The 13,179-nt window shown below is 42.2% G+C and overlaps 1 protein-coding gene across 1 annotated transcript; it reads right to left on the reverse strand.

Moving 5' to 3' along the window:
* Positions 1 to 793: 793 nt before the first annotated feature.
* On the reverse strand, positions 794 to 12,934 carry pcsk9 (proprotein convertase subtilisin/kexin type 9). Its single transcript, XM_036581589.1, has 12 exons — positions 12,764 to 12,934; positions 11,311 to 11,502; positions 11,070 to 11,193; positions 9,529 to 9,662; positions 8,200 to 8,341; positions 7,296 to 7,492; positions 6,109 to 6,292; positions 5,690 to 5,866; positions 5,374 to 5,522; positions 4,977 to 5,142; positions 3,162 to 3,334; positions 794 to 2,145 (listed from the first exon to the last, which is right to left on the reverse strand). Exons 1-12 carry the CDS (start codon positions 12,932 to 12,934, stop codon positions 1,933 to 1,935), a joined length of 2,022 nt encoding a protein of 673 aa, XP_036437482.1. The 3' UTR covers positions 794 to 1,932.
* Between the last annotated feature and the right edge of the window lie 245 nt (positions 12,935 to 13,179).

The following is a 13,179-nucleotide window of genomic DNA, read 5'->3' on the forward strand; positions in this document are numbered from 1 at the left end:
CTCAGCAATCAAACAGCTACAGCCATCCACTGTAGTTTTAATCTGTTTCATTTAAAAGTGTGTGGTCAGGTAAATGAAATGGTTTTTAGGATAATCAGATGCTGAAGTCCACATGTTGCCGTGTTGTTGTTTTATGGTTTCCCATAAGCCCAGGCCTGGTATCGCTAGGGTTTCCGCTCTAGCGCAGGCTAGTTCAGGCTTGGTTCAGGAGGGCACAGTTCACCAGACCAGTGCCTTGACCCAAGGAAGATCTCTCAGAGGGGCACTTTCACTCACAAACCTCAGAACAACCTCCTTTATCAGTTCATCACATGCAGGAAAGAGCTTGCAACAGCCCTGTATTTGGACAGATGCTTGAACTTCACTCAATACTGAACTTCTCCCCGGAAAGGCAGAAGCTGAACAGGTAGCTCAGCTCTTGATGAAAGGTGGACAACTTTAAGTAGAGAAAGCGCACTAAACGCTTTGAATTCAGCCTCCATTTTTTTTCCATCCCCTTTGCGATTGTCGTGTTCCCCTCTCTCGAGCGTTTTTAAATGGCAGGTGATTGGCCGGGGCTGGAGACACTTAAAGGGTTTTATTTACTGATTCGGTCATGCACCTCTCCCGAGGACGTGTGACTTGTCAAAATTCAAAAATGCATGTTAAAACCACATTTTAATTTGTACATCAGAGTTTGATTATGGGAACTATTTGATATAAAACAATGAATAAAACTGGAATGCACAACCTTTTATAAACTGTGTAACTTTTGTCTTCGTGCATCTCTTACAATGAAAAGTACAAGGAAGACTTTGAAGCTGAATAATTTTATTCTTACAAAACACAGGAAAACACATTTACAAAAAGAGTTAGCAGAATACATTCAGTGCATGCAAAAAGGGTTGAGAATGGAGTCAGATGTCCAGAAGTATTAGGATTCGGCAAATAAAAAATGGAGCATAGTGAACACAGGAATGAGAAGGAAAAGTACACTGCAGATAAAGGCTGAACAATAACTGTACATGAACAGTGACTTGTATTTCACTGAGACAAGTGACAGTGTATTAAGCATGGCTGATGGTCCTATAAATGGTTAACTGAAATGCTTTGCCAAGCATTTCTTTATTCCAAGACCACAGTTTTAGTAGCTGAGAGAAAACCAAGAGGAAACTTTTTGTGCTGGCTTTCTGATAGAGGCGCGCTTTGAAACTGAGAGGTAATGATCCCCATACACACGTGCCAAAAGGTTTCTTTGGAGCGATGCCTTTCATAGGCTAATTCTTTAAAAGACAAACAAATTTAAACTTTCAGAAATTTCAAAACTGAAATCAAACAAAAGTGGTTAATTTATGGCATCACTTCAAAGAACCCTTTATTAACTTATTTCTTGACAGGCATGTGTATTGGTTACAGAATATACCAGAATGAAACGTCATGAAAAATGTCACTGTGGAGTGTTGAAGACTTTGAATCTCGCCCTCTAACTGGTCTTAATAAAGCAATCTTTCTGTAAAAAGTCAAATTGACACAATGTTCCATACTTGTGTCCACTTTTATATATAACAGTATGCTATACAGTGTCAGAAGCATAGGAACAAGTCTGAGGTTACTTAACAACTAGATGTTTGCGACGTGATACACCTTGCACACTTCGTAGTAGCACCTTGAAGACATAAGCCTTTTAATTCCAGTACTAAACTAAAGGAAAGTCTTCAGACACCAAACATGTCTTGGCCGATAAACTAAATTAAGGACAGTGAGGAAAATTGTCAATTTTTCTTGCCAAACTATCCCTTCAACTCTGTTCCCCCCTTCTCTTTTTGTGAAAGCAGGACTGTACAGTGCAATGGACAATGCAGGTCACTCCACACAACTCGCAACTCAAAAACAAAGTTGAGGGGATGTGGAGTGGACAGCTGGTTGATAATAGCTCATATGAAGCAGTGCGCGTTAGTGGTTGTTTTGCTCATGGCTGTGTTTCCTGGACTCTCGCTCAAGTGGCCGGTACCTGCAGCAGATGGCGGTGGCAGCGGCTCCTCTGCCCTCTCCAGACACCCGGACCACACAGGTATTGCCCCGGGCATACGCCCCATGAGTGATTGAACCATGTGACACAGAGTTACATCCTGTCAGCGTCCACGAGTCCTCACACGACACCTCCGCCTGAGAAAGACGGAGGAGTCAAGGTTTATTGTCACAGAAACACCAACTTTGGTATCTGTATTTCTCAATATGGTAAAGAAGTGCATTTACGCGAATTCAAGCAAGAGGTATTTTTTTTGAAGGAACAGCAACAATTTACAGTTTTCCACTCAGCTCAAAAGTTGTCAGTTAGCCAAGACATGGCAAGTGTGCTGCTTTAATTTTGCGCTGGAGCTATAAGGACAATGTCAGCTTACAGCCGTCATTTAGCATGTTGCAAACGGCATGACTTGTGATATTTATAGTGAGTGTGAGTGTTCTCTTACTACAATACCCAGCATGCATTATCAAATATCTGCCCCCACATTGATAAAGAAATGTATTAATGTATCGATCATGTAGAGGCTAATAAATACAGACATGACTTTTCATTTCTTAGCAGTAATGTTAGCTGTCTGGCTAAAAAAACGTTCCACCCATCTTCAAGATCATTAGGTGGGTGTTCTCCTAGTCTTTAAACTGGAAAATCCCACTCTTGAGACTACTGTGGCATTACAGTAGGAGGCGATCATGTGTGTTTACAACAGATAACAGATGTATCAGTGGTTAAAATTTTCATGTTGGCCAGAGTGCCACTTTGAGTAATCTCAAATAGACTCGTGGTTTAACATTTTTGGCACACTGTTATCTACAAATGGAGGAAGCATGAATCAGAGCTTAAAACCAGTAGCAGCTCTCTTAAGCCTGAATTTTGTCCATACTTTTGAACATTTTTTATAGACAACCGTATTTCATATGAATATATCATGTGGCTAAATTAGCTGCATAGTTCCAGTGCAAAACTCAAGTGCAAACTTCAAGCACATGTTAAACATGTCTTGGCTGAGTGACCACATTTGGGGCAGGGGAAAAACGGCTAATGTGAGTTTTGCTGAACTGTTCCTTTAAGGCTGGTCATCTATGTGATAAAACGCTATTTGGACTTGCACATGATGCATTTGTGTTGTGTTGTATGAAAAGTTTAGGTGGGAGCTCACCTGCTCCGTAAAGCCAGAGGGGTGATGCTCATTCAACCTGCACTCCAGACTGGGGGCGTGGCAACAGGAAGCATGTGATGTCATACCAGCTCTGGGAGGACACGCCTTACGGTTGCCGTGGAGAGGCCGCATGGGGTCAGCCACGCCTCCGGACTCAAAGTGAGAGCTGCAGCCTGCAGGAAGAAATAACAGCTGTTACCCAGCATGCAGGCACACACACAGACAGAGGGATGGACCAACAAATGCAGACACACAGACATGCAGCTACAGCTCTGGCTACAAGTCAAGTTAATGTGGACTTCCTGGCTACATTGAAGATAGTAGCACAACACTGACAGATACTGTGGGCACCTAAACATGCAAGTCCAACAGCATGGCTGCATCCAAAACCACATTCTGCTATATTATACTATACAAACTGTACTAACAATTGCACTAGCATTGGTGGTGTAGTATTTTGACATATCATGCTAGTATGTGTTAGATGTAGCCTATTTTGTATGTATCGTATGTAAATAGTAGTCTTGTAAACACATCGCTGTGTAAACAAAGTGAAAAAGGTTCTTAACTCCTAATGTAAGTTAATGTAATGAAATTTTATTCCAAGCAATTTTGGATCATTGCTGTTGGTCTATTCATCATGACATTTTCCACAACTTTACCACTGATAGAGAAGATGTGGAAGTGGAGCACAGCTTTTGCCTACTGGGATCAATTATTGATATCAAAGATCCATTAAAGAGCTTAAAAAATATCTTCAGATGCAACAATTTGTCTCTATAGACAAACATCAGAATTGTCAAGGCTTTGCTCTTCTCTGTGGTTCTGATGGATGTGAAAGCTGGATCATAAACAACCAAGACAAAAAAAATATTGATGATTTTGAACTTGTGTTGGCAAAGACTTTTGAGAGTACCTAGGATGGCAAGGAAAGCAAACAAATGTATCCTCAACCAAATCAAATCTCACCTCTCACTCAAAGCCTAGTTAACCATACTAAATCTAACCCGATTTTCTCCCCAATTTAGTCGTCTCCAATTCCACCCGCTAGTTAGGACTCCCCCAATCACACGATGCTATTAACGCTAGGAGGGTGAAGCCTAAAACACAGGCTTCCTCCGAGACCTGTGAAGTCAACCACCGCTTCTTTTCAAACTGCCGTTCACGTAACATCACTGGACAGCCAAACGCGCTTGGAGGAAAGCGCCAACCGCCAGATCTGTTACGTCAGCTAACAGACTAACAGCTAACGCGTGAGTGATGGGGGGAGAAGGTGGGGCCATCCTACCCACCCAGAGAGAGTGAGGCCAATTGTGCTCTCTCGGACTCCCAGCTACGGATGGCTGTAGCATCACCAGGGATCAAACTCGCGATCTCCTGATGATAGGGCAACGCTTAGACGGTTGCGCCACTCGGGAGCCCAGAACCATACTAAATCTTATTTTGGACATAATCTGAGAAGAACCAGTTCACTGGAAAAGACCATTATGTTTGGGATAGCTGAATGTAACAGAGGAATCACGAACCAGCCAATTAAAAGCCTAAAGACCCAAACAGAAGACGGGACAGGATACGGTCGCCAGGAGTCGGAATCAACTTGACAACACTTAATATTAATAAAATCATAATAAAAATGTCAAGCTGTCATTTTCAAATATTGTACAGAAAGAATAGAGGTTCTGATCTGACAAAGACAATTGCTGTTCCCTTCTCTGGACCTTGTAGGAGTGATAGAGGTGTCTGACTAAAGTGAAAAATAGTCACAAGACTTCTAAATAAATAAATAAAGTCACAAGTTTACAGATCCACTCTTACCTGTGAGCTGATGCTCTGGGCTGGGGCATTCTGCATCCATGCCTGTCTGAGGGCTGGCATGGGCCTGGCACTGCACACTGTTCCCTGTGCAACAGCGGGCTATGGCATATACACCCTCTCCTCCGATGCCATTATGGGCCACACACTGCTTTTGCCCATCCCGCATCTGACATCAGACAAAAGCCAGTCAAGCAGTGATCTAATGTGTAAATGAGATTTTTTGCCTATAACTATTCATTATACAGTGTGTTAGAAAGCTGGTTTATAGCAATTCTATTTGCACTGAATGTAAGTAATTTGAGAGATATAACACTGCAGAGTTTCAGACCAATAATAAGTGTACAAACACCAAATGCGTAGTGAAAGTGAGTTCAGTGTGATAGACTCTCTTTCTCACCTCTATTCTCTCCCCAGCTCGGGCTCCGTTTGGTGAATAGCTGGAGCAGCTGAACATCTCTTCACCCTGACGACAGCGAGCCACTACCGTATCGATGACTGCGACCCCTGACTTCTCAGACCAAACAGAGCGACACAGCAGAGCATCACCTAGAGACACAATCAAATTTAGGGCTTAAAATTATAGTCTGACCGTGAAACCTGTAAGAAATGTGTCCAAGCAAGAGTGTTAATCACGGAGTAAATCAAGTCCAATTCATCTTGCCGTCTGTATGATTACATAATGGGATAAAATTTTAACACTTGTAGGGACTGACCTGAGGGTGCCGAGGTAGTTTTGGGCAGGGCAGCCACCATGTTGGGGGTAGTGAGGCGGTGTTCTGCAGGGAGAGAGTCTGGATTCATCACCTGGTGGACTGAGTGATGACGCAGCAGCTGGAGCACTTCAGCAGGGCTGGCGTTGGGGTTTGCGTTCAGAAGCACCGCAGCTATACCTGATCTCACACACACAAAATAGCAGGTAAAAAATAAAATCAGATGTTAATGCATTTACATTATTTAATAATGCCAACTTATTACACATAACTTAAAAGTTAGGAAGGTTTTTTTTTCTTTTTTCTATTAAGTTACCACTTAAGTGATATAATGTTCTGTTACAACAAAGACAGTTTCTCAGCTTATAATTTTGGTTTTCCCAATGTTTCTTGTGTGTGACCTGCATTCATTGTGTGCTAACCGGCGACGTGTGCAGCTGCCTGTGAAGTGCCGCTCTTGGTGGTAAAACAGGTGGCGCAGTCACTGGAGGCACTGATGATGTCATCACCAGGGGCAAACAGATCCACACAGCGGCCTACGTTGGTGCCTGTGGTCCCGGCACTCAGCGGCTGGTCAGCAGCGTTGGTGGCACCCACTGTTATTACCTACACAAATTAAGGGTAATAATAATTGGAATACATGTCCTTATTTTGTACCTACTTCATAGTTCCACCTCCACTGGCTACTTTATGGGGTCTACCTTCACTTTGTAGCAGGGGTGGACGAAGTACAGTACTTCAGTGCTTGAGTAAAAATGTTCTTAAGCATCAAAAGTAAAATTACTTTGAGTTATAATATTGTTTTAATGAACAATTTATATTAAGGAGAACTGTGAGCCACACAGGTCTTCGTAACAGAACTTGTTCATTAAAAATGAAATTATACAAGATCTATAATCTCAAAAGTACTTTTATTTTTGATACTTAAGCACATTGACATGTAAGTACTTTTGTATTTCTACTGAAGTATATCGATAGAATACCTGTACTTTTACTCAAATAGCAATTTAATGAGAGGATTTCTGTATTTACTCGTACAGATATAATGTACTTCGTCCACCCCTGTTTTGTAGATGCCCAATTTGTCAGCCACCCCTAGCCCATTTATCACTGGTCAGTTTGTGACTACAGGATTGCTGTTGACCAGATATTACCTAGAAGATAGACGATTCTCAACACCATAGTGACACTGACATGGTAGCATGCGATATTGCGGGGGTCTTTACACAAGGTGCTGAGGTTTAGAGTGGTCAACTACCCAAAAACATCCAGCCATTGACAGTTCTACGGTCAGTTACGGAAGTTACCTCTGATGAAGAGCTAGAGGATGGCTAATATAAACCATGCAAGACAAAAGCTATCTATTCATATCTATCTAAAAGTGTATGTATTTAAGTGGCCAGCTTTATGTAAAGCAGTGGTTCTCAAATCAGTCCACAGGAACAACATGATCCACATTTTTCCTCTATTCCTATATGTTGGAAGTTGGGATCGAGCAAAAAATGTGGGGGGTCCCTGAGAACCAGTTTGAGAACCACTGGTTTAAACATGGTTGACTTTGTGCAATCTAATTCATCTGAGTCTGAAAATGCAGAATAGTCAGAGGTACCTCAGGCTCTGAGGCTGGTGAGTACAGACAGGCATCATCCTGGTAGTTTCCTGCTGCAGCTATAAGAACTGCACCAGACCGTACCATCTCACGACAAGCAGTGTTCAGAGTCCGACTGAACCCCCCCGCAAATGGTAGCAGTATGATCACAGGACTGATGGGCTGAACCTGCAGAGATGCACGGATGTACTCCAGACCTGTGGGAAAATGACAGTTTTTCTTAGGGGCTGCACAATACATCATTTGCTACTCATTATCACCAGTGTTGTAGTAATAGACTCCATGATTTCTGTATTGGCTTGGCTACATTGTAAATGAGGGTCTCCCTCAAAGTACTCTGAGCTTAAATAAAGGTTGATTGAAGTAATCTGTATTATGTAATTAGACTACAAAACTCAAATACTTGTAATTAGCATAGGGCACCTTAGAAATAGGCATGATTTGATTACAGTTACTTGTATTGGGTCCTTTTTATAAAGATTACATTTTTTGATTAGGGAATGTCCAATAATTCTTAGGGATGTAACTTTAGATGGTTCAAACAGTCAGTATATGAACATTGGCGTACTGTATAAAATTACATTTTGAAAGAAGATATAAAACAAGAAGCAGTCTGTGTCAAAAGTAGCAAGGTGTGCTGCAATCCTAATATGTAGTGGTAAAAACACAGTACTAGTATTTATCTTCAAACCAGCAAGAGCAGAATAAATACTACTATAAGGCAGAAAGAGGGATGAAAGCTTTCAACACAACACAAAACAAATCTTAATTTTCTCTTAATAGTAACTTATACATTACATATTCAGCTTTTACCTTTTTATTTTTTTTTCATGTGTAAACAGAAGCCATAAAAGCATACTGTCAAGAACAACACAATTGTTCACCAAGTTTTGTTTCTGTTTACCTGCCAGAACTCCTGATACTGTGCCTTTGCCCTGGCAGTTGAGCACTCGCACGCTGTTCACACTGACGCCACGTGCCACGCCCGAGTCTCGCCCACTTACCACCCCTGCCGTGTGTGTGCCATGACTGTCACACTGATTGGCCTGCAGTAGATACAGAGAGGGATGGATGTAGAGACAGAAGTGTAGTACTGTTTGTTTACTTGCATTTAACGATATTTGGTACTCAAGTCCACTGAACAGTAAAGCCCCGCCATACATTACAGTGATTTAAGGGCATTTACAATGATTAAAGGGTAGACATAAATTGAAGTGTAGACAAAATACTATATGATATGTTGACATTCAAAAAACATATATTAATACGTAAACAATTCATCTGCCAAGTATTATAGTTTCTTAACATGGCTATGGTTGCCAAGCAACATAACAGTCAAAGATTATCAACGTTCATAGAGAATTCAGTTGACGTGTGCAGTCAAATGTATATGATATCATGTATTTTACGACTTTGAGTGTGGCTCAGCCAATCAGATTTTAGCCAGGGATATCCGTTATAAAGGTATTATTGCTTATTGCGCAGCACATTGTGATTGCAATGATGTCCCAATGATGTCTTGCAATGATATCCTCTCAATTATGCCTTGCATAATAAAGATAGGAACCTAATTTGGTCATTCTGATGATAAGCATGATTAGAACAAATGCCTGTAGACATTAAAACCCTGGATGGCCTTACTTGAGCAGTCACAGGTTTTTGGCTTACTAATCAATGACAGGACATAGGGTAAGGCACATCATTTAATGACTATAGAACAGGGGGGCCCAATCCTAGTCCTGGAGATCTAACACACCTGATTCAGATAATAAAGGCCTTTAAGGGCAACTGAAAATCAGAAACAGGTGTGCTGGATCTGAACTCTTCAGGGTGGAGGCAATAGAATAATTAAAGCATGCTATCTGATAGAGAGACAGCGACACTCTGATGTAATGCTAATGATCATTATAGAAAGACAGAAAGATGGACAACTTTCTTGTGAATTCCTAGAAATTGTCCATGGCTTCATGATGGCTGCATCAAATATAAAACACACTTCCTGTGGCAAATGGCATGCTACATAATCTCTATTACCACCTGTTCTTTCTAACCTTGAACTGCAAGACTTAGTTATAATACAGTACAATAAGCACAGCCTTCATATATTGAATGTGCAATATTCAATTATGAATAGAGAGTATAGTTTACTGTTGACTATTTAAAGCAGTTTCTTTCGTGTTGCTTGTCTCTCTCAATGGTAAAATCTGACCCATCTACTTCTCAGGTCACTGACCTGTCTGTGAACTCTGACCCCATCCTCCTCTGGCACGCTGTTGAAGTCTGTCACCATCACTCTGCCCTCGATCTCACGATGACTGGTCTGCACGCTGGTGTCCATGAGGTACAGCCCCACCAGAGCTCCATCATCTACACATGCACATACAGTTCTCAGACACACTCATGTACTGTTTTCAGAAGTGGTGCAAAAACAGTCCCCCAAACCTACATCATTCCGGCCCTGGAGGACCAGCACAGTTTGGTCATTTCCTTGCTCAAACACGCCTAATTAAACTCATCTGTTAAATGGCAGGTTTAGTAGCTGTGTTTGCACACAGAAATCACCAAGCTGTACTGGACTCTGGCCATCCAGGAAAAAGCAAAGGAAAACAGCTTACAGAGAAGACATAAAGACGAACTGCCTGAGAAGAGTTCTTTTTTATGGGTTCAAATGTGGCCATGTATTTACCTCTTTAATTTAATAATGGACACATGTGGAGACATATGGCTGATCCCCATGAAGGAAAAACTTTTATGTGGAAAAAATGAAAGAGTCAGATAATTTGCTTTTGTTTGCTTAGGTTTGTTTAGGTGTAGCACAGCAGCATTAATTACTCTGATGCAGAAGTTGCCATAGAAATATCCCATATGACCTGAAATTAGGGCTGAGTGATATTGATATAGTTCAGTGTCATGATAAATTAATTACACTATCATGGCATCAGTTGATAGTTAAGCTAGCACTGATAAAGTTTATGAGCCCAGGCTTCCTGGGTTTTGCTGTGCAGTAATAAAGGAAATGTCTTACAAACATGACAAAGTTTTTTGTTCTGTTCTCTCTTTTTAAAGTACAAAAGGAGGCTTACATTGTGCTGTAACACAGACACCTTCTAAAAATGTCCTAAAAAAGTCCCCAGTAAGTGGTATTAATTGCAGTTGCTAACTGTCAGGTCATTGATCCTCTGAGTAAAGCACACAAAGTAACAGGAACAGTTATTTGTGGCAGCGGGAACATTGCTACTTTATGGGCATCATATTGTTTATTATATAATGTGTGTGTAATACTCCTGTGCTGAATCCAAACTGACCCCATAGCTACCAGATCAGGTGGAATCTAGAAACGCAGATAAGAAAGGAAGTCTAATTCAACTATTCACACTCAGCCAGCGAATGAACAGAGGATACAATTCAACTTATAACAGTGCACAACAGCACCACAGCCGAACCCAATCAGGGAAAACTTTTGTGGTGGCGGTAGCCGTAGGTGAGAAACGGATTTCAGGAGTGACAAACTCTACAGTAAACACAAAGTGAAATATCAATAAACTTTATAAAGACATAAATAATATGATGTTTCTTGATTCTTTCACTTTTTTTTCCAAAACTTTGTGTCTTAAGATTTTATGTTTGTTCTTAAATGTAACAAAATTCCCTGTCATCAGTGCCCATTGCCGTCACCTCTCTACAACTGGAAAGTGATATCACACCACGGCAATATCACGGTATACTGTTGTGCGTGCGTGCGTGTGTGGTGTGTGTGTGTGTGTGTGTTCTCACTGGGTGGTGTGTATTTTCCGCTCTTGTTCTTGGTCTGCACGATGCGCTCCAGGTTCCATGGCAAGCCCTGCGCGAACACCGTCGAGTCCTCTTCGATATAATCCACATGAGGCAGTTTTAGCGCCTACACACACACACACACACACACACACACACACAGAGCAATGATGCTGTGAGGCTTCTCTCAACTCACGCTGTTACAGTGAGGCGCGTGGAGGGGGAGGAGGGAATGGGGGGTTACCATGTGTAGGACATCGCTGCTCATCTTCACCAGGAACCCGCGCACAGCTCCGGAGTAAGTGCGCGTTATCTCCGTCAGATAGCCGCGCCTCGCCGCTTTGGCTCTCAGCGCGCGCATAGTGCGCGCTACCTGGTTCTCGTGCGTCCCGCTCCGCAGCACCACGATGTAGTGACCGGGCACGCGCCACGCGGCCTGCAGATGAACAGCCGGAGAGAAGAGTGAGAAGAGAGAAGAAACGAGCAAAACAGCGCAGAGACGGAGAGGCGCGAGCGTCTTTCGGCGCTTGGAGCTGCGCGCGCGCTACAGCACCGGAGCGCACGTGGAGCTCAATGCTGACGCACGACGCCATGTCTTTATTCATATCCGGACCTAATTACCATAACAGCTAGATATGTACATTTATCCAGACATCATCAGAGACCTTTATACATCAGCTAAAAGAAAGTATGATAAGAGATCATTTACATATCAGATGAATTAGAGTTCTACCTAAAATATACATTTTAAATGAAAAAACAACGATAATGTAAGAGTATTTATATATCGCTGTTGTTGGAACAAAACCTTGTGTCTCCAAAAACTTTACAGGAGAAGGAAAAGCATTATCAACTTTTAATGGAAGTGAATGGGTAATTTTTTATTACTTATATACGCTACTTATGTAAACTGTATATATATATATATGTACATATATACATGTTTATACATATATACATATTATATATATATATATATATATATATATATACATATATACACATATATATGCACACACAGTTTACATAAGTAGCGTATAAGTACAAAATAATCAAACAAAATAATCAGCTAAAATATTGTCAATTTTCTCTTCTCAAACAAATCTGATTACCTGATCGACTCTCTAACAGCAGCTTTCACCTCTAATCTTTAACAGTCTCGTATAACCACACACTGTACACTAAATACTGTACATACATTCCTGAAAAATAAAAGCAGGTATGATTATTAGATACACTCTGCGTTCAAAGGTTTGTAGACACCTGCTCAATACTAACAGGGAGTTTGTCCTCCCTTTGCTGCAGTAACAGTCTCTACTCTTCTGGGAAGGCTTTACACTATATGTTGGAGGATTGCTGTGAGGATTTGATTGCATTCAACCAGAAGAGCATTAGTGAGGTCAGGCACTGATGTTGGATGATTAGTTCTGGATCATAAACGCCTCTCCAGCTCTTCTCAGTGATGCTCCATCACTCCAAAACAGTCCCACTGCTCCACAGCCCAGTGCTGGGGGGCTTTACAGGCATGGTGACCTCAGATTCAGGTGCGGCTGCTCCAGAGCGCCCCATTCTATTGCCAATGCTTTTCTATGGAGATTGTTCAAGCTGCGCGTGCGCAATTGAGTAATGCAGCTTAAAGCAGGTGAATTCAGGTGTCCGGATATTTTTGGACTGTCTCCTCTCAGCTGGGGTCTTACCTTGGTGCACCTGAGGAACTGGGCGGACGGCGCCGACTCGAGCTCAGGCTGGGAGTCGTCCTTGCGGATCAGGGACAGGATCATCTCGTCCTCCTCGGTGTAGTCTTCCTCGTGAACCTCCATCGCCGCCGCACGCAGCAGCAGCAGCGCGAGAGCTAGCAGACGCCTCATTCCTGCACAGCTATGGTCAGCCAGACTGGCTCAGGTCAGCAGCAGCGCGTGTCTGTGGGAGTTTGAAGTCTAGTGCATGTGGGGGTCACTGGCGGAGGGACTGATTCGAACCTCTGATTGGCTCTCCGCTTTAAGGCGGGGTCATGACGTATTCACGGCTCACGCCACCGCGCTCAGATCGCACCATCTCTGCGTATATAAACTCACCTGCAGTCTGGAGTCAGGTTACAGCGCCGTGCCCAGCG

This window comes from Colossoma macropomum, unplaced genomic scaffold (genome assembly GCF_904425465.1).
Source record: "Colossoma macropomum unplaced genomic scaffold, Colossoma_macropomum, whole genome shotgun sequence".
Lineage (NCBI taxonomy): Eukaryota > Metazoa > Chordata > Actinopteri > Characiformes > Serrasalmidae > Colossoma > Colossoma macropomum.

What these genes read in the sequence shown, in the direction of transcription:
- pcsk9 (XM_036581589.1), bottom strand. Translation starts at nt 12,934, where the DNA reads ATGAGGCGTCTGCTAGCTCTCGCGCTGCTGCTGCTGCGTGCGGCGGCG. An exon ending in GGGTCAGAGTTCACAGACAG is followed by an intron (nt 8,342 to 9,528) that starts GTCAGTGACCTG and finishes TATCTACTGCAG; the next exon opens with GCCAATCAGTGTGACAGTCA. An exon ending in GGCAGCTGCACACGTCGCCG is followed by an intron (nt 5,867 to 6,108) that starts GTTAGCACACAA and finishes GTGTGAGATCAG; the next exon opens with GTATAGCTGCGGTGCTTCTG.